Source organism: Plectropomus leopardus, chromosome 9 (genome assembly GCF_008729295.1).
Source record: "Plectropomus leopardus isolate mb chromosome 9, YSFRI_Pleo_2.0, whole genome shotgun sequence".
Taxonomy (NCBI): Eukaryota; Metazoa; Chordata; class Actinopteri; order Perciformes; family Serranidae; genus Plectropomus; species Plectropomus leopardus.
Genome location: NC_056471.1, coordinates 16,404,525 through 16,431,292, shown reverse-complemented (window position 1 = coordinate 16,431,292; position 26,768 = coordinate 16,404,525). Strand labels below are relative to the sequence as shown.

At 40.9% G+C, this 26,768-nt stretch overlaps 1 protein-coding gene across 1 annotated transcript; it reads right to left on the bottom strand.

Annotated features, from left to right (window-relative positions):
- Window positions 1–140: 140 nt before the first annotated feature.
- LOC121948315 (putative methyltransferase NSUN7) lies at window positions 141–23,672 on the bottom strand. Its single transcript, XM_042493682.1, has 13 exons — window positions 23,528–23,672; window positions 22,677–23,058; window positions 17,154–17,212; window positions 13,856–13,986; window positions 13,576–13,728; window positions 12,810–12,993; window positions 11,641–11,878; window positions 10,732–10,875; window positions 9,939–10,040; window positions 8,354–8,489; window positions 7,588–7,711; window positions 1,647–1,905; window positions 141–1,411 (listed from the first exon to the last, which is right to left on the bottom strand). Exons 2-13 carry the CDS (start codon window positions 23,026–23,028, stop codon window positions 1,011–1,013), a joined length of 2,283 nt encoding a protein of 760 aa, XP_042349616.1. The 5' UTR covers window positions 23,029–23,058; window positions 23,528–23,672; the 3' UTR covers window positions 141–1,010.
- Between the last annotated feature and the right edge of the window lie 3,096 nt (window positions 23,673–26,768).

The following is a 26,768-nucleotide window of genomic DNA, read 5'->3' as shown; positions in this document are numbered from 1 at the left end:
TAATCAAAATGTAATCATAGTATGTTGTCCAAAATGTCATAGAATAGTAAGTTGTCCAAAATTGCTCCAGTCCTTTTAACTGTCATATTCCTGATGGGAAATTTCAGCACAGGTGTGCTCAATCACCTGTGGGGGGATGTTGCACCTGTTAAGACCAGTGAAACACAAAACAGAGGTCTGAATTTAGCCACAAAATGTCTGTGTGCATGTGCATGTCTGTGCTTTACTCCCTATTAAAATATCAGCTCTTAAAATACACACTCGTTTGTGACTGCGGCGGTGCGGATGGATTACAGCATCTCTTCACTTATGTCCATTGCGTAAATATGCCTCACTAACTTAAAACACTTAAATATTACCACAAGCAAAAAATTCCTGCCATTTAAATCCATGCTCTACTTTATAACTCTGGTGGTTGTGTAAGTAACTAAATTGAATTCAAATATCTACTTAAACTGAAGTCAACAGGCATTATGAGCAGGTTTTATACAATACTGAATACTTTAATCAGTGAAGTGTAGGGCTACTATTATGTTTAACATGTAAATGTAAATAAAGTACACAGTAAGTAAGTAGTATACTGTTGAGTTGCATGTTTTGCCAACTTATTTACATCATTTCAGGGCACACTGAGTTAGAATAGCAACATAATTTAATACTTCTCTTGTCTAAACATCAAAATAAATCTCTAGCTGTGTGGGGCCAGGTGTATTGCTCAGGATTTAAGGAAGCACAGTGTCAAGTATTAAGTTTTTTGCATGAGCAGTTTTGAGAAAGCTAAAAGCAGCAATATCACAGGTCAAGCACTGCACTAGTTGTAAAAATGTCAAGTAATAATGGCTATAGAAGCATTTATGGTGACTTTTTTTATGCTTACTGTAATGTGGCAGAACAATAACACTATATATTCTGGTGTTAGATTTAGATACCACTGGCTTGATTTAAGTAAACATTTGGCAGAAAACAACAAAATATTTTTTGCCAACACTTTTTTGCATTTATATTGGTGTTTATGTGCTCAAAACAGAGGGAATGATCTGACCATCCTTGGAAAGACCACCACTGGAGCGGGGCAGGGGTCGGGTCTGAGCTGAGGGCTTCCACTGTCTGTTGTTGAAGCTGGCACTGAAACCTGTTCGACTGTGCTGAGGCGGGAAGAAGTTAGGGAAGTGAACGGGAGGCAGGACGAGCACCACAGGCTTCAGCACCTCCTGATGAGCTCTGCGGGGACGGACAACCGGGGTTAGCGGGGTGGCAGGAGGAGGAGCGGGATGTAGAGTGGTGGTGGAAATTGTGGTGTTGGACACAGGGGTGGTGCTTTTCTTGGGTGTGCTGTTTTCTGGTTTGGGGGAAGAAAAGGAGCTGGACGCAGTGTTCTTTGTGGCCTGCAGGCGTAGAGCTTTGGCTTTTCCTGAAGGACAAACACAAGGAGATGAAGGTCGGAGCGAGAGAACTGGAGTTTTGGACTAAAGCACAGAAAGCATTGGGAAAAGGGAATGAGGAATAGCATTACAAGCATCTCTTTAACCAACTGAATATACTAGATACAACTGACTTAAGATATAGGACTCAGATAGCAAAAACTAAATAAATAAACTTTGCTTGAACGTTTGCTTAAGATGTAGGACTGACATAATCATGCCCACCTTGTGACATCTGCCGTCTGTTAGTAAATTCCTGATGTCCACACAAAGTAGTGCTGTTGCTGGCCTTGGTCTCTTGGTTTTTTGCCTGAATACTGACAGAGAGGTGGGGCTGAGAGGCACGAGCATGGGTCGTTTTTGTCGCCCTGTTGGTGGGTCCATGCTGCTCTTTCCTGGTTGGTTGGTTGGAGCCGATCTTGTCCAGTATTCCTTTTGCATTTGCCCTGATAATCACTTCATGTGGTGCCTCCACTGGCTTGGGCTGTTGAGAAATAACAAAGAAATAGCTATTATTTTCTAAGACTTGACCAAATAATTTTTAGGAGGACAATGTGAATGAAACATGTTATTAAGTAAAACATACAACAAGCTCAACAGCTCGCTGCATGTCATCCCCTCTCTCTCCCTCTTTCAGGCTATCGATCTTCTGTCCTATCTAATAAAGGTAAATGCCAAAATAAATAAATAAATGATCTAAAAATCCAGGACGGGTGCTGCCATCTTGCAGTGGTGAAGTCATTCAGAGCTGAAGTCTGCACAGTAGCGATATCCGTGGTGGGGCAGATCCCGTTAAAACACCCGTCCAACCAGTTGCGAGCAGCTCTACTGAATGCTAGCGCAAGGATTGGCTGTCACAGCTGTCAATCATGGTGGAAAAATCCCCATTTTGTATAATATAATAACTCCTTTAAAACCAAACTTATCATAAAAACAAACACTTGAACAAACATCAGGGTGATGAGAACTACCTTCAGTGGCAGAAACCATCTTTGGGAAAAATGTATTTGGCATGTACTTTGAGGTTTTGGTTTGGCCTATGTCCCATTCACAAACATGGAGGGGTGGGCTTTATGACCTATACTGCAGACAGACACCAGGGGGCGATCGAGATTGAATAACCTCACTTTGGGGGAGCTATCGTGTTGTCCATCCTATATACAGTCTAGGGTCCAGAGCAATACACTTGCAATGGCATAGTTTTGTCCTCTACCAAGGTGAGATCTATGCTACTTTTGGGTACAAAAGCTCTCACAAACATTTTTTGGGTCTCAATGAAGTCAAAGCCATTTTATTTTCAAGAAAACAAAGGCATTCGTCCAAAAAGTTACATTGCTGATGCTTGAAATGTTTGAGTTTCCTACAGTGTAACATCTCCAGTCTCTCTTTCTTTATCTCTTCTTGAATGTACTATAGCGAGCCAACGAAAGTAAGCTCTAACCATTGTAATAGGTAGGCTAATAGCTACCCTGATGTCATCCATTGGTTTGTGGACTGCCATTTTGGAGGAGCGAGGGGTGGATCTAACTCACAGACTGCAGTGACCAACAGCAACAACTCGCAGACAGCCTGTCACTGAAGAGGCCCCACCATTGAATATACCTAACTGAATAAAAACAGTTCTAAAGGAATTCTTCCCCCTGTACAGTTGTCATGAATGTTGAAATTGCCAACAAAGACCAAAGCCATTTTTTGAAAAAGGCTGTCAAAATGTTTATTTCTGCTGTAAAGCTGGTGGTTTTAACATGGTGTTCTCAGGGGATTTACTCTGTTTTGGAGCCAGCTTCAAGTGGCCAATCGATTAACTGTTTTTGGCACTTCCACATTTGTTCTATTTTGACGCCTTGCAGGTGGCCGCTTATTCACGATCCCAGTTTTCCTATTGCTGAGGCGTCACGTCTTTATGCCTATATCCACTCTTGTCTTTTTAAAAGCTCAGTTTGGCAGCTTATAACAACTTAGCTCTGGTTTCTTTAACCTGTTGGTTGTGCATCCCACCATACAACAGCTTTTAGGGACTGTGTCCACAAAGCATTTTTTCCGAGTGCCGGCATCTTTTTTTCTGTTGTTCCTCCTGAAGAGAGAGCATATGCTGCCATATGCAGCCACCTAAAGAAAAAGTGCATTGTCCAGCGTCTATCTCCAAAGTGCTTTGGCTTTTTTGTGCAGCCACTCCGAGCACTTCTAGTTGAACGTCTAGTTTAACTTTTCAGACAGGCGCTGGGTTCGTCAGTGCTGCTCCTTTAGCTAATAGGCTATCTGTCCCGAGCTGTATCAAATGTCAGTCAGAAACTGTCACAGCAAAGACAGAAAAGCTCATTTGTGGGAGCAGCACACTGAATGTTGCAGGTGAGTGTTGTGCTTTTATAACCCGACCATCGTGAGCTTGTTGTTAGCTGTGTAGTACCCCACTGTTAACATAGCGTTTATTAGCTACTAAACTAACATTGATGTCAAGATATTGTTGTGGCAGACACAAACACCATGTGTGGTGCGTCATTAAAAATGCAAAACAATGTGTATTTTTCTGTTGTTTGCTAGCTGATGGAAGTGACATGGAGGCACCTTCACACAATACAAAGTCAACAGAGAACAGTGACTTTTGTTCTCCTCCAGTTTGGGCAGGATGTAATTGCGCTTCGTCTCGGTACAGACGGAGACTCCTTCCATTTTAGTTAGATACTAAAAAGACATTCAAAAATACAGAAATAATGATGTAGGTGCTCTACATCATAGTAATATTGGTAAAGGTAAAGCAGAGAGGGGAGGGAGAGCCACCATGTCCTTGCTGCTGGCTGCAGGGTCACCTGCTGTCTCAGCAGCGGCCCACACAGCAGCCTACTACTCTCCTCTACACCTGAATTATTCACAAGAACAGTGTATACTAGGGGGACAAGCAGCCTGTGTGGGTTTATGTGTGTATTTTGTTTTTAAGGGCTTGCTTGTCCATTAATGCAAATGCATATTTGTGTTTGTACAAACTGTTCATAATTCTTTGAGGCTTGTGTACACATATACTGTAAAACATACAAGTGCATGTGCATGTACTTATTTATGCTGACCCACTCTGTGAACACAGGTAAACATGACTCAAAAGCTCCGCTGTAATGCAGTCTTTGGTGGACGCGATGAACTTCATTGATGCTAACTCATACAGACAGGGGGCGCTGAATTATTCAACAGACACTCTCCCCTGCCTCCCTTTCTTCCCCCTCACCCCTGTAAATCTCACTTCCTCTCCATCTCCACTAACCAACTATGCCATACTCTGTAAATCTCTCATTTCCTTCTTGACTCTGCCAAACTCAGCTGCCACAATGTACCCCGGAGCTGAACCCATTCTGTTTCAATACTTACGTTCAAAGTCACTAAGTCCAATATATATTGGCCACTACACTTAGATTTATGAAACTCACCCTAAACATTGAAGAAAACAAGTCAAAGTAAAAACAGTCAGGTTCTGAATCCTCCATTAATATTGTCCAAGTTTATCCATCACAGGTCAGGGACTGTTAGAAGATAGTCCACCTTTGATATGCTCTGCTTTCTCGGAAAATTAGGCCAGAAACACATTACTTGACTGTCTTTATTGTCCCCAGCTGTTTCTGTATGGAGGGCTCATAAAGAATGTTACTGGGCGGCGCTACGGCAGGGGAAACAGACAGCATTCAAACACTTATATAATTGCTATTTTTATGGCGCTTTTCAGAGTGCCACAATAACTTTTGATTAGCTGAGTTTATTGGAGGTAGAGAGAAAAAAAATCCTGTTTGAGGCACCATTACAGCACTTTGATTATCTTTTCATTCCTATCTGCGGAGGTATAAAACATGATGGATGGCCAGAAAGGAACAGACACCACAGTGCAAGAGCGCTCTGTCACACCCAGTGGGAGTTAAATGGCTTAATAACCCTGCGCTGGCATCATAAGCATAAGAGCAGATTTCATAATATGAGGGAGTATGTCGTAAACGTGGCCATGTTGTGGATTATGAGGATGTGGGGAAGCCTGGCCACATAGACACGATGAGACTTGCTGATGCGCAGTTACTAATCCACTGCAACACACTGCACCATCAGCTAGTTAGACCTGGGTTTCCCTCCTGTAACAATTTCAACAGCCACCAACAAAATAATAAAGAGGTGTAGGAGGGAGGAAGGGAGGGAGGGAGAAAAAGAGAGAGAGAAAAAGACAGAGAGTGTCTGATGATTGCATTGTGAGAAGATGATGAATTTTGGCTGAAATAGGGAAACAGAAAGAGAGACTTTATGAATCTATAAAAGCCATTGACTAGACAACACAATAGAGTGAGAGACAGAGTGCTTCCCAATTATTAGATCCTTTCAGACAGCTACACTAAACACAAATCCCTTCTACAGTGTCTAATTTCCAAGTGTAACTCATAAACACCTTCATATTCACAAAAAAACTGGACTCCTACTTTTCCTCCTTACGTTTTCTTGGTTGGGTAATGAAATCCAACTTTTGTTCTAACTGCAGGCTCTCACTCCTCCCATCCTTTAATCTCATCCTGACATACCTGATTTCTGTTTCTAAAGCTTTTTTTCCCTCATTTCAGCATTCATTCACACTCATCTTGCCACCTTCTTCTCCTTCATCTCACGCTTCCCTTGTGGTTGTAGATTAGACTCAGACATGACGTCTGTGACCCGCAATTCTCATTTCTTTGAGCAACTTGACTTCTTTTCTATTTCCTGTCTTTCGGGTTTGACCAAGTACCTGCAACAGCAGCCTGTGATGCTCACTTTCACCTGATCTCAACTTAAGTGGCCTGGTACTGAGCTTAATTTCCCCTCTGTGCCCTAAAGAAACAAAAAAAATTAAAAGGGCTCTGTCTCTACACCTAAGAAAAATTTGCTTCAGTTTCCCAGTAGATGATTAGTTTTTGATACCTGGCGGGCAGCACAGCATTCCTGCTTCATCCGAATTCCTGTGCTGGTCTTAAGGCTTACCAATAAAACCTCTATCACTGTGTTGTGTCTGCATCTGTGTGTATCATAAGGGCTTTTCAGGACACAGAAAAAAACACTGAACAAACTGTCACTAAAACATAAAAAAGCTCACCAAATAAGACCATCATACTGGGAAAGGTCAGGTCCAGGGCAAGTGGCAGCCATTGGGGCTGAAATTGAAACCAACACGCAAGTGCCAAAAACTGCAGCTAGTTGAGGCTGGCTCCAGATGCGAGTCGATCCCCAAGATAAAATGCCAAACTTACAGCAGAAATAAACAATTTTACAGCCTGGTACCAAAATAATTTTGCTTTATATAGCTAATTTCAACATTCATGACAACGGTACGGGGGTGAACTTTTCTATAAATCACTCAGTTACATTTTAGTAAGGCTTAAAGTTATGTGCGGCCACTTTGAGTGACAGGCTGTCTGACGATAGTGTCCTCAGATTGTCAGTCAGATCAACCCCTTGCTCTCCCAAAGTGCTAGTCTATCACCCAAATATTAACACTTCTGGCACCAAAAAACAGATGGCAATGGCCAAAATGCCAAACTCGAGGCTTCAAAAGAAGAGGCCACAAACCATTGGGTGATATCACGCTAGTTACGTCCCTTATTTTTACAGTCTATGGTTCAGGCCAATGTTGGATTTTTTTCATTGAAGACCAGAATGCTTGCAAGGGCTGGTTGCTTAATTACCTAAATTTGGCCCTGCGTTTTTCCTTGGCTACATTACTTGAAACATAGCAGCTGTAGTGTTTGAAGGAGCCTCAATAGATTCTGTTCAAGAAGTAAAATGATCACATAGACCATTAAAACCTTGAGGGGAAAAAAGTATTGACTTTACGTTTTAAGTGATAAGTTACATCTTTTACGATCCTTACTCATTACAGGTTTTTTGGAGGCAGCACTATGAGTTCGATAAAAAAAACTGAACCTTTAAAAAATGGTAAATTTGCTTTGACATTGAGTCATGGCAGCTGGGCTGCATTCTTACATCACGCTTCCTTCCCTGTGGTCACTTCTATACTTAATAAAATATGAATATGCTACATTGACTCTTGACTTCCTGTGGTGGATTATTTCAGTGTCAAGATAAATAACACAGTGGATATCGGTGATACAGATGCCATCTACTGAATGTTAACCACTGCTTTGCCTGGTGAGGTGTCTTTGTAAGCGATGTTTACCTCTCTGCTGAGAACAGCCAGAAAGCAGCCATTGTTCTGTTCTGAAGGCTCCAACATGAAGAAGGGGTCTGTTTCCTCTGGACCCTCAGCATGGTCAGGAATGCTGAACGGGAATGGACTAAGCCTAGATGAAACACACATACACAAAAATACAGTATAAAAAACTGCAAAAGACAGTATGCACAAAATACACAGAGGCATCTGTGACAAGTCAATACAATACATAAGTAAAAACAATACATAAGTAAATGCAGTGAGTCCACTAGTTACATAAGTAAAGCCAGTTATTTATACAAATAACATTGCTTGTGTTTAATTTATGCTGGCCTGAGGCATTGCTAGCACACCAGGCCAGCCTACTGCAGGGAGGAGTCGGTCTTCGTACACCCAGATCTACAGGAAGGATAAACTTCAACAAGTCTTAAGTTCTTAAAACCACACAAATACAGACACACATACACACATACACACACACACACACACACACACACACACACAAGAAGAACTGTTCAAAAAATATAAAGAATGTCAATAAGAAGGAAATTTTTTTTTCTGTCCTTTTCACAGCATTTAGAGACATAAAATGACACCCTTGATTATATTTTCTCCTTCAGTTTCTGCCTGAGGTGTGCTGAGACTCTGACAGAAGCCTGTCTGAACAGAAACAGGCAAACAGCTCAGCAGGCTGACAGACAGCGAGGCAAACAATGACAATGACAGAGACAGAGTGCACGGGAGCACTGAGGTACAGAGACCTAAGGCTGACCTGAAGTTTGCTTGTTTCGGTTCCCCCTCCTGCTCTGAGCAGGCGTTGGCTTGCTCCAGGGCCCTGCTCACCACCTCCTCATTTTCCTCTTGGTATGATGAACAGGTAGAATACACCACTGCCAAAACCTTAGGGACTATATAAAAACAGTTTGCATTTTATCAACCTTCTGTAGGCAGATAATACTTAACTTCTGTATGTTGCAACTATACTGCACTTTAAATGTAAATAAATGTGTGACAGATAATACCAAGACATTAAAATAAAGCTGCTTTATTGACACAAGCCCACAATCATAAACAACAAACTAATTTCATGTTCAATTAAAGCAGGAAGACAGACACGCACATTCAGTCGGAAAGTTTCTCGTCTAATTTTATGACAATTAAATTTGATTATTCGAAATGAGCCATCCTCCTCATCAAGCACTCCCTTTGAAGGAACGGGTTCTTGAATATTAATTCCTTGGTACTGTTTGTGTATATACATGGCTCATTTTATTCAACTGCTGCTGGCTTGTAGATTTGTGAAGCTATCGGCCATTTGTTTCTCTTCATTTGAGCTTTGATTTCTTTCTTGCTCGCTAATTATAGCCAGACAGAAACAATTAACGCAAAGCTGATAACAAATAAAACCTGCTCAGATGTGGCAAATCAGCTCCAAACAAACGTGAAATATTGCTTCTAAAGAAGGGGAACTGAGTCAAAAAGACGAGAGGCATGAGGGAGAAGCATTTTTTTATTCAGATGTTCTGTTTTACAACACACCCACCTCACAGCTGGGACATTATGGCCTACGGAGGTGTGTTTGTAAATGTCTGTGTGAGCATCTGTCTATGCGTGTGCCTATGCAGAGTCACTGAAATGAGACCATCGATTCAAGCAAACCAGAGCACTCGATACACACCCACCATTAATTAACAGTCCTATTAGAAAGTATCTACACTGGCAAAAACGCAGCAGAGGGCTGATCGATAGCAGTGTGATTAGAGGAGCTGGTTTTCATCGCTCCTAACAGAAAGACTCAAACTGTTCGATGACCCAGACAACACTGCAAGAAGACCACTGAACAATACAAGATGGACTGAGGCTAATGAGGGACACTCCTGGACGCAGATTAACGTTCTAGATGGAATAAAATGCAACATAACAGAATACGACTGAGCAGGAAATCCCTGACTGCAGAACAGAACTGCAGCACCTGCACAGAATACAATAAACTGTAAAGTAGGTCCCTCTGTCAAATTCAGTTCCACAGAATGAATGTAATACAAAGCAGAATTACAAATCACTTGTTTAAAATACGTATGTGAGGAATGCTGCAGAAGACTGTTTCTGACCACAGCAGAGCAACATTAACATTTCTAATTAAGCCTCAGATGATCTCCCAGGGATACCACAGGCTTCAGTCTAATGGCACACGAGATTAGATAATTAGGAAGTATAAGCTTCTTTCTGTCAGAGAGGTGAGAGAGGCTCGAGTCAGAGCTCATATGCTGTGTGTGTGTGTGTGTGTGTGTGTGTGTGTGTGTGTGTCTGAGTATGTGTGTGCATGTCGACATGAGAGCAGGTGGTTTAACACTCACACTTCAAGGCGTGATCAATATCCTTCCTCTGCTGGGCTACTAGAGCTTCCAGTTTGCTCTGGGCTATGGAGCCCTGGGATAAGTCTTGCAGCAGTTCTGTGTCTGTGAGAGGGAGCAGGATCTGTGCTTTATTAGCTGATCTGTTTACAAATGTGCTGTGCATTAGTATGGGTTATATTTAAGCGACTCTTATTGAAATTACATCCCCTTAGGTATATGGAAGGGCTTGCTTTGACAGGGTTGTTAAAGATGTGCAGCCTATAAGAGTATTGTGGACAGACCATCAAAAACAAATCTCTAAAACTAAATAAAACATAGCAATAAAATGCATCGAAACTGTTATCCACTGTAATGCTCTTCATCTTTTGTATAAACACAAAAAATAGTAATCAAATAATGGGGACCTCTATGAAACAGTTGTTTAATGGGTTCTGTTTAAGATTTGTGGATGAAGTCACTGCTTTTTACCTTTAAATCTTTGTAAATCTGTTTGCTTTAAACTAACAATAACACTGTTACAGCAGAAATGTTACAAACATGTAAAAAATAGTAAAATAGAGAGCTATGCAGGTGTAGGAATTAGAAAAAAATATATTCACAGAATATGAGTAGTGTCATGCAGTATAAAATCATGAAGTTGTAAGTACACTGTTCACACAGCATCCTACGCAACAGTATGCATCTGCATAGTTTCAGTGTGAACATAACTGGGTGTAATGTAGACTCAGCTAAAACATGTATTTCTGAAATCCACACTTTATGGCTCTGCTGTTATGCATAAATTACGATGTACCTCCATTCTCTTGCAGTATAAATTCGACCAGGTTGCTGACTGCAGACACAGAACACTTGGGGGTCAACAGGATAACACGCACCCTCTGAAGTCGCTTATCGGCGCCATCCAAAGACTGGAAGACCTCTGGTATCAGCTTCACATCTGAGCAGAACGCACATAGATGAAAATGATACATACACATAGAGTTAAATAATAATCATAACCACACATTTACAGTCTATTCACAATGTCCCACTATATTTCTTGGCAGAAATGAAACCTGCCTGAAGGCGTCTTTCGCAATTATAAACTGTCAGCTTTGGTACATGGCTTAATTGTTTCCCTAATGACTATCGCAGTGGCAGCCACTGTCAGCATATCATATTTACATTACAATCTCAGCAGACATTATAAGAGCCAGAGACTGTGCTGACAACCATTTTTTCAACCTATTGTTACTCTAGTTGTTGGTTAAAAAAAACAATCCACTTTACCATAATATATATATTTTTAAAGAGCATTTTTGCTATTAAAAAAAAAAGAGCAGTTGGTTTGAATAAATAGTAGATCAGTGTGACGAGACCAAAATGTGCTAATCAAGTAATTATATGATTGATGGCTAAAAAATAAAGGGAATCATGACTGACAGCTGTGTGGGAATCCTTCGGTGTGCTCACGATCGGATGGATGTATCAGCAGGGTCTCAGAACTGTGCAGGCTGGTTGCAAATGACATCATCACCTTAAGATGACAGCGGCCATTTGCACATCATTTTGCCTTCATTGTTGTCAAGTAGGAGCAAGTGGAGATGCGTTGTCTATCTTTATATACAGTCATTGGCTTATATCTCTTTCTGTCTATCTCTTCTTTTGTCTACAAAGGCACAAACAGATACTGCACTCATGGTCACATCCATTTCATGCTTACTCTTGCAGCCCATGGCAGTGACAGCCTGCTGCAGTTCTTCCCTCTGTGTGTTTGTGTGATCACTGACACAAACGTAGACAGTGTGCTGGTGATTGCCGCTGTTGGCTTTATGTTTCTCTGCGATTAGGGAGGCAGTGTGGGAGACAGTGAGGCCAGAGAAGCAGCCTGCCATAAGAACATCTCCTCCCTCTGGTAGCAGGGCGCACACTGCGTTTGGGCCCAGGCAGCAAGATTTATCCTGCAGATGTAGTCAGTGAAAGCATTAGTTTGATAAAGAGACCAACAGACTGAATATGAGACGTCTAGATTCCAGTTTTCATCAGCAGCAGCACTGTTGAGATGCAAACTCAGATAAGAAAAAGTGGCTGGTAAAGTAGCACTGTATCATAGTGGTAAATAGAATTGAGCTGGGAACAGATGAGAGAGGAGAGCGAGTATGGAGCAGCTGTTGAAAAGCAGGTATGGAGGCAAGAGGAGGAGAGAAAGCAAAGGAGGAATACACAGAAAGAGTGGGAGTAACAGTGCAATCAGATTACAACAAAGATGTCCTTCAATCAATAGGATCCCCTCTGGAAATAGTGCTGAACGTATCCCTGTGGTACGACTGGGCTGGCTTGAGTTTCTGTATTTAATATCCAGATCGCAGGGAAAGACAATCCAGGGTGGAGAAGAACAAGGACATTTGAAAGGAGAGAAAAACAGAGGAGAAAAGTGTGATGAAGACTCGTAAAATGGAGAGAGCGAGAGGTGATTAATTAGGCAGTGGTGTTGAATATTTGATTGGATTTGGCTGCAAAATGTGATTTAATTGTGTTGTGGTGCTGTGTGCTGCTTACAGTTTGTATGGCAGCTTGACTTTAATGGAGTGGAAATTAAATGACTGAACCGCTCTTCCCCTCCCAGACTGGAAGGTTCTTTATGGCTAAAAATGAAGTATGACCCAACCAGAGGAACGGATGTGAAATATTTGTATCTGGGAAAACTAATCTTAGTTGGCATAAGGGATCTCAGTCTTATAATCAATTTGAGCAAGTCCATTACCAAAGTGAAATCATAAATATCAGAGGAGATTGATGGGGCTGAGAAGATTTTCACAGCCATATTAAACCACATTCTGCAGGGGCGAGGCTGCTCTCATCAGAAACCTCGTCTCTCTCTGAAGCTTGTACCTGGATGATGAGTTTGTGGTCGCTAAGCAGCTTGGTGGTGTAGAGCTGAGCTTTCAGCTGAGCGGGGAACACCACTACATCCCCACAGTGGGAATCCTGGCAGAAGGTCTGGCCCTCCAGCTGCCCAATCGATTTCACTTGTGAGAAGCCCACACTCTTCAGCACACTTAGGACCTCATCAAGACTAGAGGAGAGGAGAGAGGAGAGCAGATTAGTGGAAGCCCAGAATGGGGGATGAGGGGAGAAGGGAAGAGGTGGTGGAAGAAAAAAAAAACTGTCATCATAGATAATAATGATGTGTAGAACTGCTATGAGGCCTTTTAAAAGACTTTAGTAGTAAAATGTGCTGTAAAAGCCATTAACACACACACAGACACACAAGCACACACCACTAGTCCCAACAGGTGACCTTTACAGTCCTAGAGCTTGCTGAGGGTTGTTGCTGATTGAATCTGTCCACAGCAGCAGGATTTACACCTAACTGAATCAGCCTGTCGGGGCGCCTGCAAGAACACACATTAGCGCACACGCACACACACACACACTCATATAGTCCAGTGGTTTAATTGGATGTCAGCTGGGTACCTAGCCCATAAAACATTGGGCAGCACCCCAAGTTAAAGGTCTGTGTGTAGGTATAGGTGTGCACACACTCTATATATGCTTACAGTGCGTTCCTCAGTTTATGTTCAGGTGTGCAGGTGTTCGTCCTCTGCTTCTGAGTTGGTGAGTGAGTGGTGTGAGTTTTTGTGTGTGCTCAGCTTACCTGCTCCTTTGTGTGTTGACCCATGCGTAAAGTGGAAGGCTGCTTGATCTCTCCTGCTTCGTCTTCACACTCTCCGGCAAGATACACTCAATGGACAAGAGATCATGTTTGATCCTGCAGCGGGCCAGAGAGGCCGCCAGCTTGGTTTTGAACCTACGTAGAACACATACAATTTTTTTTTCTTCTGTATTCTCAATTTTTATTCCCTTTTATAAATCCACAAGGAGTTCTAGTTCTTTCTTTTTTTCCCCCCTTTGTATACTTTTTTTTCATTCCTGACCTCAGAAGGTAGTTTTCCACATCTCTAACTTCCTGCACGATCTCGTCCACCCCCTGGCGTTCCCATGGGAGGAACTTTCTGTCCTGGAAGTCATAGAGCATGACCGCGACAAGGCTCATCTGATCATCTGGCTAGAGCATGAGAACAGAAAGTACAGTTAATTGGTGACTTCTGTTTTAGTTAGAGAACAAAGAAAACTGAGGAACAAGGAAAGAGGCTGCCTGCCTAATAGACAAATTTCTAATTTTTGATAACATGCCTGAGACACAAGCTTTTAATTAGGGAATGGTTATGCTTCAAAGGTCTGCTGCATGAGGTACATATCTGAAATGTACATGTGCATAAAACCAAGACACAAAACACGACATGGGGTAAAAGTGGGCTTATGATTGCTCTATTTTGGTTATCGAATGAGGGATACAGTTCAGTGGCACTATTTATTTGAGCTCATCCAGTGTGTGTGTGTATTAAAAAACTGGATACACACACACTCTCGCTCTCACACACACACACACACACACACACACACACACACACACAGTAGCTAAAGGATGTCCTGCCATGACCCTGCTGCCACTTAATTAAACATAGGTGGAAGCCCGAGTTATACCTCTCCTCCTCTAAAATTATCTATCCATTTGGCTCTCTACTCTCTCTCTTTTTCCCCATGTCTATGTCCCCCTCTCTCACTCTCTTTCTCCACCTTTCTGTCCCTGAGGGTGGGAGGGCACCAGTCACATTAGTGGCAGATGGTGTTCCACAGCAGCAACAGCTTGCAACATCCTCACTAGTGGGCTAATGGGCCGAGAAGCTAGAACGCTGCAAGGGTTTATTCTGCAGCTAAGGAATTAGCTAGTGCTTATTATTCATTCCAGAGACTTCTAATTTCACTTTTAGAAAGGTCAGTTCCAGAGACAGGTTGTGGCACTCCACTTTCCTCTCTCCACCGACTCCTCTCTCTCCCTCAAGTTCCACTTGTCCTTTACCAAGGTTAAACCCTTGGGTGTGGGAAAATTCCCAGTCATTAAGATGCCTGGCAACAGCGTCCCATGGAGGGAAACAGGCCTTCAGTAAACATGCCTGCTGTGTTAAGTCACCTAAAATGCAGGTCTATGACATGAGAAATTGACCTCATTTCACTATATTTAGAACTAATGTTTAATTTTATCACTTGTTTTTAAAAAAAGGTCTTGAAAATAATATTTATGCTAATGCTTAGCTGCCAAATGCTAGATGTTAAATTCACTTCATTATTATGAGACAGTTGAGTTTCATAAAAAAGGCAACTGCAAAACATAACATGTTACAGCTACTTTATTACAATGTTAACAAGAAATTTCTAGATGTAACTTAGGCTTCATTTGGCCCATTTGACGTTGAGCTTGTTCAATGTGCCTGTGCTCCTAACATGCTTAACTCATATCTACAATGTCATTCATTTCTATCCTCAGAAGAATTTCTCTTTATTTTCACTCTCCACTGTGATAAAATGTGCCTGAGGCTCTTTAAATATGTAAGTCCACCTATAACATCATTTTTATTCTCTTTTTTTTCCCACCAATACTGTCATGCACTCCCCTTTTTCCAGCCCACCTATTCCCTCTCGCCCTCCTCTTTCTCCTCTCTCTATCAAGGTTGAACTTTATAGATGCCAGCAGTGTAAAAGGAGGTAGCAGTGAGCTCTAAAGACTGTCTCATTGTGTCTGGGCTTTATTGTCTCGCTAGAGGGATGCAGAGTAACGACCTGCCACTTTCACATAGGGAGACCCATTCATTTCACCCAGGGCCATATTTCACAAGGCTACAGTGTGAGTGTTTGCGTGGGGGTGGGGGGTGCTTTGCAAGCACACATTCATGTGTGTTTAATGTGTCTGTATATGTTTGTGCCGTCTCTGAAGCAGACATTAGTCGTCTAAAATCTGTACGCTCAGTGACAGCTTAGTTTTCAGTTAACACATTCACCACCTCTTGTTTTCATGCCTTTTCGTCTCTATCAGCTTCGTGCACACAGACTAGTTCTGTGCATCATCATCCAGACTGTTAGAGAAGCAGCTCGAGCAGCCCTCTTCTTTCCCAAGCTTCTTTTATGTGGAGTGTTAAAAGTAGGGCAAAAGTACATGCCAATCTCCTCCAGAGGATACCTCTTCATTTAAGTAGCAGAGCATTCATCTACTGTCTAACAGCCGCAGGTACACGGCTGTGCTGCGAATCGTTCTTTTACAACTGTGCAGCCTTAGTATCACTAATAACATTCTGCACACTGGTTCTAGGACATATGTAGGAGAGACCCTGTGGAGAAGACACCCCAACACCACATCATCCAAACACACTATCCCCTAGGTTGGTATGGCATTTTGATTTTATCACTAATTAATGGGGAGTTTTGCTTGAGAAAAGTAATAAAGGAAAAGACACAGCCAGGTACATTCTGCCTCATTTACCTTTTAGATGTGTTACTCCAAAGGGAGCAATTGTCATTGATTAGGGAAGGGAATAAGAAAGACACAAGGCGCTTTGTGAGCTGATGAAAGGAGAGTATCAGTGTAACACATCAATATTACTGGTACTGATTAGAGGTCTGGAGAACAGAACAAAGAGTGTTTGGAGAATGAACAGCAGGACATGAATACTGGAGAGTAAAGGCACTGCCAAAGGATAGTGAGCAAAAGTGTTTCAGAAAACAGTGCAAGGTAAGGTAAACAAAGCTATAAAGAAATTAATAGCCTGGTAAACCTCGAACTTTGTCCCAGCTAGTCTAAAAAAATAAGTAAAAAGATTTTCAGCAGCAAATTGAAAGTAAAAGATGCGTCTCTCTGTCACATCATTCCAGAACAAACAAGGATTAAACATCTTAAACTAATGTTGTATTAACCCTTTGAAACCTGAGCAAATCGACTTGATTTCTTTTAAAAAATATAGAAGGAAGGCAATAAGCAACTTATAAAGAAATGACCCAAAAGTTAAAATTGAATGAATTAGAAAAAAGTTACAAGAAAATTACCTAACACATTCGAAAAAAAAAGAACAACAAAAGGCAAGTAAAAAACGTAAGTAAATGAGTAATAAGGAATAAAAAATTAAAAATATTATATATTCCTTAACAATTTTTGTATTTATTATTTTAATATTCACAAACAGAATTTCCAGGATATTTTTCTAATCTCTCTCTCTCTCTCTCTCTCTCTCTCTCTCTCTCTCTTTCTCTCTTTCTCGAAGGTGTCTGAATGCAGCACAAGAATAACTGATGTCCATCTAGGTTTTAAAGGGTTAAAATACTGCTCCTATAGAGCACACTTACCATTGGCTGAGTGAGGTAAAAGCAGCTGTCAATCATAATGTCCTCCAGCAGCTCTTGATCTTTGCAGAAACATACAGATGTAAAACAAGGTTAGGCAGAAGGATGGAAACGTTCTAATGGGATTTCCATTTAGAATTATGTGTCTGAGTAGTAACGATGCATATAAGTGCCATCTTTTACATCAACGTCTAATTATCCCTCGAAACCAGTCCTGACTCTTTCATTTGAAGCATGAGATAGAGACACGAGGAATTACTCCTATCCATTAACTGGTAAGATGTATGCTATGCAGGACAAATCCATATTTAATGATGAGAAGAAGTCTCAAAAAAAAGGGGAAAGAGATTAAGATAGAGCAAAAGAGGCTCCTAGAGGCACCCCTAATGATTGTGATTTAATTTGAAAGGATAATTCAATTAGATGGTGGGTTTAATTTCCCGTGATTAAACGCTTATTTGATGCTTAATTAGAGTTAATCTGATTCTTCATCTGCCTCATTTCTTTCGTTTATTGTGTCTGTGGTGAGTGGGTGTGTGTGTAAGCGCAGGACTAATGACATTGATGACATATGATGTAATAAACAGGCTACATCTAAACATGATCTTTGAAACCAAATATGGCAGCCGCTCATGTGTTACAAACAAGACACTATGCTTTTATGACTTGTTATCTACTTTATCTTATTAAACATAAGTTATGGCGTCGTGGTGACTTTAAGGACAGATATGATTGTCCTTTTCTTACACTTTTGTATTATACACATACAGAATAGATTTTAAAACATCTGAAACGTCTTCAGGTAAGAATTTCTTCAGTGTTCATTGTTGAGGTGAGCAATATTATCTCAACTGATTTCTTCTTCTCTATAACAAATGGACTCTGTGATTTAAAGCAGTTAAAACACTGGATAAAGCAGTTTTACGTAACAAATTTGTCTTTCTCTGCATGTTGGAGACAGGTCGCTAGCCTCGCACCTGTTAATGTGTGCTCACCTTTTTTCTCTGATAACCTAACATCTAGACATTCAAGAGGTTTTTATCATGAGCTACATTAAATACTGAAGTCTTTTCTTCTCCAAAACAAGTGGATTCTGTGATTCAAACCAATCAAAGCACGTAATTAAGAAGTTTTACATTTTAAAAAAATCTGTGTTCTGACGGTCTCATCATGGAGGGGCAGCGAACTACAGTGGCTGACGCATAAACGCAAAAATATGAACGGCCATACCTAGAGACAGTGTTAGGTTTGTCTGTTCTGGTCTGCTGTAAAAACATAGCAGTGCAACATGGTGATCTCCACAGCTCATTCAAAGTATCAAAAATAACTGTTCTTGGCTTCAGGTGATTATACACTAAAAAAGACATACTTACAATTTTATATTCCATGTCTACCAGTATGTCCCTATAAATCCTACACACTGGGCCTTACGTTTTGGGACATTTTCTTTTCTTTCTAGGCTATACAGTTAACCTTTGCTTGACCTATTTTATCAAATCTGGACAGTAGTCTCAAAAAGATAACTATGAACTGTAAAGAGGGTAAGCTGCCTATCAAATATCTATGCATGTTTTTTAGAGTTTTTTTCATCTCCATGCCCTGGCTGTCATATCATAAAGGCAGCAACTGTCTCTTAAGCCTACAGAATGCTTTCTCTCTGAAATCCACATAAAAACACACAGAGACTAGCCCTCCCATCCCCATCTGTGAACAGTGGGCTCTCCTCTTCTGTAGGAGGGAGATGGAGAGGCAGCAACACTATCCAGTTTATCGTGTCAGGATTAAGTAAGAGCTGCTTCCAAAGCTGCTCTGCAGGTACAGTGTTTGCTCATTACACATTGGAAATGGGCAAAAGGATCAGTCCTCTAACGTGGACGTCTTTCTAGGCAGATCGGAAAAATCCTCTTTATGTTACTGTAGAGGGGTAAATAAAAGGTGGAAATAAGGTGCAGAATATTAGTATGCTCATGCAGTATGTCTATGCGTGGTTTCCGCCTTGGTTAATTCTTATTCTTGACATACACACCTCTAAAGCTGCAAATAGGAGGTAAGCCCAGCCCGTCCGCTGAGACACCATGGAAACCACAGACACTGCTGTTAACTTATCCCAGCATCTCAAATCATGCCAAACTGTACTCTGGGTCTCAGCCAAATGCACGCTGGGTAGATAGCATGCAGGGCAGGACAAACACACACATCTGCATGCAGATATACTGTATCCATATACACACACAAACAGCCGGGTGCACAAATATATATCTATGAGCTTATCTTTAATTGAGGAAACAAATGCATATCATCAGCAGTGGTCTAATTTATAGCAGGTATGGGTCAATGAGGTTTACAATAGCGGCCATTACTGCAGAAGGCCTTAAAGATAAGCCCTGAAGAGATAACCACTCAGTGCACACAGAGCAGCACAGACCCCAGAGGGAGCCATGATGGTTGGGTCTGTAGAGGTCATAGTCTTCTGCATGCTATAAATCACACACAGCAGGTTGAGTAAAACACAGAGAAAATCCAGCTATTAATCACTTACAGTAGACATCTTTACACAGCAGACACAGTGCCAGGGTTTCTCAAATCACAACTCCTGACTCTGGAAGTTGACATAAAAAAAATGATTAAAATCAGCCTAACGAGAAATTAATTCTACACCAGCAGGAGGCGCTAGTCATTGAATGACTCATGTTGTGGTTGTGTGTTTTGCGGCTTTGATCCAGGTATTACACAATGAGCAGTGACTGATGGTGACTGTGGTCAAACAAATCCTTAGTGAAAGAGCGACACCTGAATGCAGGCTCCTCTTCTCTTCAGTTAGGACTTTGTTTCGCAATGTTCCACATCAGTGCACCCGATTGCACATTAATCTAACAGAGGAACAGGGGGAAAAAAAGCATGTGCCATAAGTTATACAGTCACCTTTGGACATAATGGCAAATCTATCTTACATTATGAGCCTGTATAATTTCATATTTGCTGCAGCATATAGCTGTTCTGATTGTGGTCAAGGACAAAAAAAAGTCCTTCTCTCCTATGCTTTAAATCCAGCCGAACACAAAGTGGTCCAAAGAACCTTTCTAGTTGCACACAGAGAATACAGCAGCCACAGTCATCTGACAAGGGCGTCTGGCTGCCCAGCTGGACAGTATGGACAATGAGGCAGAAATACTCAGAGGAGTAGCCAGTGGAAAGAAAGAGGGAAGAGGGGGGGGGGGGGGGTCTTATGGCCAGCAACAAGGTCAACTACTTTTACCAGTAAAAATTCACACACAAAAAACTGTACACAACTTCATCTGCACATACCTTAGGCACTGAGAACACAACAAGAAATAAAACCTTGACAACATAAAATGCCTCTAGGTCAGTGATCAACCAGGCAGTCACTCATATGAAAAAAGTCTTTTTAAAGAGATGGGAGAGGTCAAAGAAATAGAAAAGCCCTGAAGGTATTAAAAAAAGAGTGAGAGAATGAAGTGAAGCAGGAGAGGTGGAGAGGGGAAGGCGAAAACTGCTCGACTGCTAATATTTGTCATTTGGCTGACTTTAGCTCGTCTTTGTCTATGAAATGTCAAATCCACACCAGGGTAAACATCAGCGCCAACTCCCACTCCATATTTTAGTATTGACTGACAATCACAGCAACAGACAAGCCCGTGTCCTGGGTCCCTGATGCGGAGCTTATTGAGCCACTTTTTTGTTTTAAGCAGATAAGAGTTATAATCACACAATCAATACCAGAGCTCATTGGCATTTTGCTCTGCGTGTTTTTTTTCTGCTGCTGAAGCATTTCTTCTTTAGGTTAACAACTGACCTCAGCTCAATTTCGGATCAGTCATTCCAAGGCAGTGCACGAATGATGTGTCTTGTGTGGATGTGTATGTGTGTGTGTGTGTCTGCCAGCATGGGTGTGTGTCACTAGCAAATCAATTTCTACACCAAAAGTCAGGCTGTTCGTGGGAGGAGGAAGAGGAGAGATTAACATTGCCTCCTAGGCTGTGTCATTTCATCTGCACCCAATTCCACCACACAGCCAGCCAGAGTGGATCTAACATGTGACCAAAATATGTATTTGACTGAGGCAAGTCGACAATCATGTCTCCATAATCAGAATAAAGTTTCATTATTGATCAACACCAAGTGGCTCTTCTTGTGCAACAATGATGCACTGCCATTCTAATGGACTAAGAAAACGGTAGCAACATTTATTTAACTTCAGAAACAGGAAAACCCTTACCTCTGTTTTCTATTATACCTTACCAAGATTGGGAATAATGTCAAAAGTACGGGAATAAATCCCATAACCCTGTAAACAAGCCAGTGAATTTGTAGCTCCTCCTTTGTTTAAGGTATTGCTATTGTAGTACCCTACAAACTGTAACTCTAAAAATGAACTAATTTTAGAAATGTCAAACATGGGAGATGGGACCTGCAGAGAATAAGTGTACTTACACAGTACTGATAAGACAGAGAATATTTGTCTTTGAAATAAGATCTGAACAAAAAGGGGATTAAATTTAACAAGAAAGGCCCCATACTGTAATTGTTCTAAGCTCAAGCAGGCTATTTTTCCCTATAAGTAGAGCTCAAGCTCTTGAGCAAATGTTTTTACATGCCTACAGTAAAAGCACATTCCTCACCCTGGCTAGTGCACACAGGAATCTTCTCACAGAGAGAAGAAAAGGGTGACAGATGAAAACAATGTCCTGGCAATAAGATCTTTAAGTTCTCCCGTGTTATTATCCCAAGCAATCTGGGCAATTTCACCTGGTAATGTAAAGTGCTATGACCTACAGCTGTAAAAATGAATATAAGTAACAGCAACGAGGCTCGGGCTTGTGATGACAAATATTTTGAGGTGATCTGCAATAACTGAGGAACTTGTAGTCCTAAGGCTTATGCAAGTTCAGGGGCCAGATAGTGAGAGGGGAAAAAAACATTCATGGCTACGAGGGTGTTCCTGATACCTGACCTCTCCATCCACTGAGAACGCATTTAATCGATTCCAGGCAGCTTCCCGCACTGACAGTCGGCTCACCTCCCCTCCCTTATCACCATGGTGATTACATACCCCTGTGACTACGGCCACCCAGACCCCACCCTAGTCCAAGATAACAGATTATGGGCCGGATTGATTTGTAGCATCAGACAGAATTCCCCCTGGTCATTCAAGCATTTTTTTTCTCTTCTACTTGCCCTTCATCAATCTATCTATATCCAATTCTCTCTGTCAATTAGCTTCCCCTGGGCTATTCATTCTCATTTCAAACAGTACTTTGTTTGCCTGGAATCAAATAGGTTTTACTCGTAATCTGATGTACCTAAAATCAATCAGAATAGTGCTTGCTGAATACCTTTTACTGATGCCCTCACTCCAAAGTCGCCCAAAACTCAATACACAAGTGTATAAAAGTGCGGATGTGTCCATACACACAAAGATGACAGAATAAGGAAAGACAGGAGGTAAAAGCAAAAACAGCAAAGGTTCTTCAACACCTTCACCTTACCTGTCACTTGCATACTCACATTTAAGCGTATTGAAGGCCAGTTCATAAGCTGTACGTTGCATCTCCTCATCTTTGACTTCAGGCAATGAGAGCCCTCTTTCTTTGCCATAATTCACCAACCGGTGGGCCACAGGTTTCTCCAGGTGGTTATTCTGGAAGATGACTGATGCCAGCAGGTAGACTCTGTCTGGAAAGCCTAGCTGATCTTGGCTGCTGGTCTGGAGCGCTGGAGCAACAGAGGGAACGTCACCTTCGGCTGGCTTATCCAGAGATGTCAGGTCCTTGTTGTTGGCAGTCTTGGAGGCAGCTGTTTTTGTCTTGCATGTGGAGGATCGATTGGGACGCCCGCCAATGTTTTTATTTTTCACCATCTTCTCAAAAATGTGTTTCTTCTTTGACACCTGAAAACACACCATGAAATCCTTGGTTACTTAAATAATGCACAAACCACTCATACACAAGATTATTACTTATTAAATGTCAAGTCATAAGTCATACTGTACTACATGTTAACCATGGTGTTTAAATTAAAACTAGTAGTATATTTGCAAGTGATTATAATTATATCATCTGTGGTAAATATTTTGACCTATAGGTTAGTTTGTTATTAAATCAAGCCTAGCTAAAATACAACAGTTTACATGTAATGTTAACTTACTAATGCACACAGTTAATGATGATAAATGAAACTCTGATTCAGCTCTGTAAAGTGTAATGTTAACTAACGATAACACCACAGTCGACTTAGTTAAAGTTATCTTGACGTTTGGTGAGCTAACCCAGCTAACCACAGCGGTGCTGTAAGCAGGCTGGGCTTACTGTCCGTTAGCAGCAATAAACGAGGAAATACTTCGGTGTAATTCACGTTACCTTATGAGAAAAATGTCCTCTTTTCTCCCCCAAAAATACTGTTTTCGTGTCCGGGACTCTTGATGTTAACAGCGCAGGATGGTAGTTTAACGGTACAACCGTTGGTCCTTCTGTTAACCTTGAGCAAACTTTTACTGCCAATAAATCCGCCTCTATAAATCTGGGTCCGTTATAAGGCGACGGGCGTCTCCGCGGATGTTGACTGTAACCCTTCTGCTCCTACACTTGAGTAGCCTATCCTTATTTATAAAAATGATTTTAAGTCTTTAGGTATACAGGGTCGGATTTGCACTTAAAAACAAACTTTATGAACGTCCGTCAACATTGTGGAGCACTTTGGATTAGCGTGCGTCCGTCACCATGGCAACAACAAAGCGAGGGTCGCGTTGTTCACGGATCAAGAATTAATCTCTTTAACGCTGGATGTCCTCTGTCCATGTCTGTGGGCTTATTAAAGTTTTACAGAGAATTAAATCAAGTGATAGTTAATGACATGGCAGCTGCTGTTTCAAAATTAGGGTCCATGAAGGAAGTTTTATCCAAACACAGGGGCAAACATATAGGTTGGCGTTAAGGGCCCTGTGCACAGGAGGGCCCCTCTGCTTGACTCTGCACAACAGTTACTCCATCTTAGCTCTTGCTTGTCTATAGGAGGGTTTCCAGTGCATTAAATCTGCGCAAAATTTAAGTGATACTTTCTTTCTGGGAGGTGATAGCCCACTATTTCATGGTGGAATTGTGGATTCAAAACTTTCTGATGATCCTCTCAACTTTGAAGCGTTATGTGATGCAAACTCTTAACACCTGCTGCATCATGCCCGAAGGAGCCAGTTCCTACCAACAAATGCATGGCCATAGCATCATGTGACCTATAAAGGCGAAAAAAGTGTTAAATTGACATATTTCCATTATAGGTATTTTATATTTGCAATTTCAATTTGCGCAATTTGAAGGTTGATGGAACACCACCTAATGTAAAACTCAAATTAACATGCATTAGGGAACGTAGCCTACTTTACTTTTCAGAATAGAGGGTTGGGTGTAGTATGACTTAGTTGTTGTTTTTTTTGTTTTGTAAAAATAATAATAATAATTTAAAGTTATAATGTGTGGGATTTAGTGGCATCTAGCAGCTGAGGTCACAGTTTGCAACCAACTAAAGTGTTTCCCATGAGCCAAGTGTCTAGTAGAACTACGAGGAGGCCCCTGCAAAAATGCAAATGGCCCTATTCGGATCCAGTGTTTGGTTTGTCCATTCTGGGCTACTGTAGAAACAACATGGTGTACTCTGTGAAAGAGGAACAAATCCATATGTTGATCTTTGTGCATCATCCATTTATACTAAATCAATATCTGTTTGTATGTTACTAAAGAAAAATGTGCGCAGTTCCCATAAAAATGGCAGGAGAAAACAAAAAAGTAACTAATTATCTGTATCAGTCAAACAACACATTTGACAAATCCACATTTCCTCTTCTAAATTCATATATTACAAGTCTAAGTGGTTCATATACTATTTATCAGTTTAAAATGCAAAAACTTAATCCACAAAAACATTGTGAGGTTAAGTATAAAATAGCAGAAAATGGGAACATTCATGACAAGTGCCTCAAAATTGTGCTTAAGAGCAGTAATTAAGTAAAAGTACTTGGTCTTTTTCCACCACTGGTTAGTCTTTGGTGAATACACTGCCTAGCCTATCATCACAGTAATTTCCCATTCTGTTTCCAAATCTAAAGGGTGTTAGATAATGCTTCTGCACATAAAATTTTGTAAAGTACTTGGTAATTTCCCCAGCAGTCTTTTCTTCAGTGCCTGAGCTGCTACGCCTGTCCAAATTACATGGTTCACACTTTTCCCGGTCTCCCATGGTGATTACTGCCTGCTGTGGCCCCTGCGGCTCACTGAGTACTAATGGAAAGCAATGCTTCCCTCGGACAGAAAATGTAAGATATTCTCGCTTACATCAAAGGCATCAAGTTTCAGCACGACAATCACTTTAGAGAGGTGGATTTTAAAAAAAAACAATGATTTCTCTGCCCATTTGATTCTGCTCAACAGAGCCCACGCTGCAGAGATTCAACACAACTATTAACAGGCGTGCTGCCTGCTGCCCCAGCATTTTTTTACTCACTAACTTATTTTCATTTATGGCTTTCAGATTTAATTATGGAATTGCTGTGAGTAAGACGTATAGTCTGTTGCCATGCAATAACATGAATGACTTCTAAAAAAATCTTTTTTTTAAATCCCCTAGTGATTGAAGTAGTGACATCTTGTGAGTAGATGATGAAAAAACAGTGAGATTAATTCTGAGGTACAGACTTTGTGCATTCATGTTGCCAAATGCAGCTCCAAAGAGTAAACTCTGGGGCATCCACCAGCTGCTATGTGGAAAATGAGCACCCTCTACTGTACGATTGAGGTATTTTGGGGGGGAAAAAAATCTGTAAAAAAATAACTGTTTACAGCAAAAATCCTGTTTTTTTCAGTATTATCCCCTATCTACTGCAGTGGGTCATTTAGCAGGTATATAAATAGAGAGGGAGGAAAATCTATAGCGATACATCATAATTAGAAATGCAACACAGGTCTTGTAAATAATAATAATAATAATAGTAATAAATTATTAAAAATTAAATTAACACATTTTCATCTCAAATCTAGTGAAGAAAAGTATAAACTTGCATAAATATCTAACATATAAAAGTACCTTAAAATACAACTAACATTAAAAAAAAGATTTATGTAGGAATACAGTTATTTACAGTGAGTTAGGTTACTCTACATTTTGTCAACAGGTAAGTGCAAGTTTAAGGTAAAAAGACAGCGTTCAGTGGTAGGTTTGAAGATTTGTAACATCAAAAATGTTGTCCTCTCTCACTCTGACAAAAACAAATTTTAAGATGGATAAATTATATCAACGATATTTTTGTAAGACCTAACAAATTCAGATTTAAGACTATTTATGACTTTTACGGAATTATATTATTAAAATTAATTTCAGACACTTTTAAGGACCTGTAGTCACCCTAAGAATGTAGTTTACTTTCTACATCTGGTATCAGCATTATCAAGTTTCCTTTCCTTCCTTATTGTTCTTTATTCTTTCCTATTCCTTTCACCTTGCACACACACATTGACTTGACTTTCAAAGTTCAAGGTATGGGGCTTTTGGAAGAGGGGGGTTAGAGTGTGCTCGTTGTGTTACATAATTGATGCTCCATATTACCTTACATCC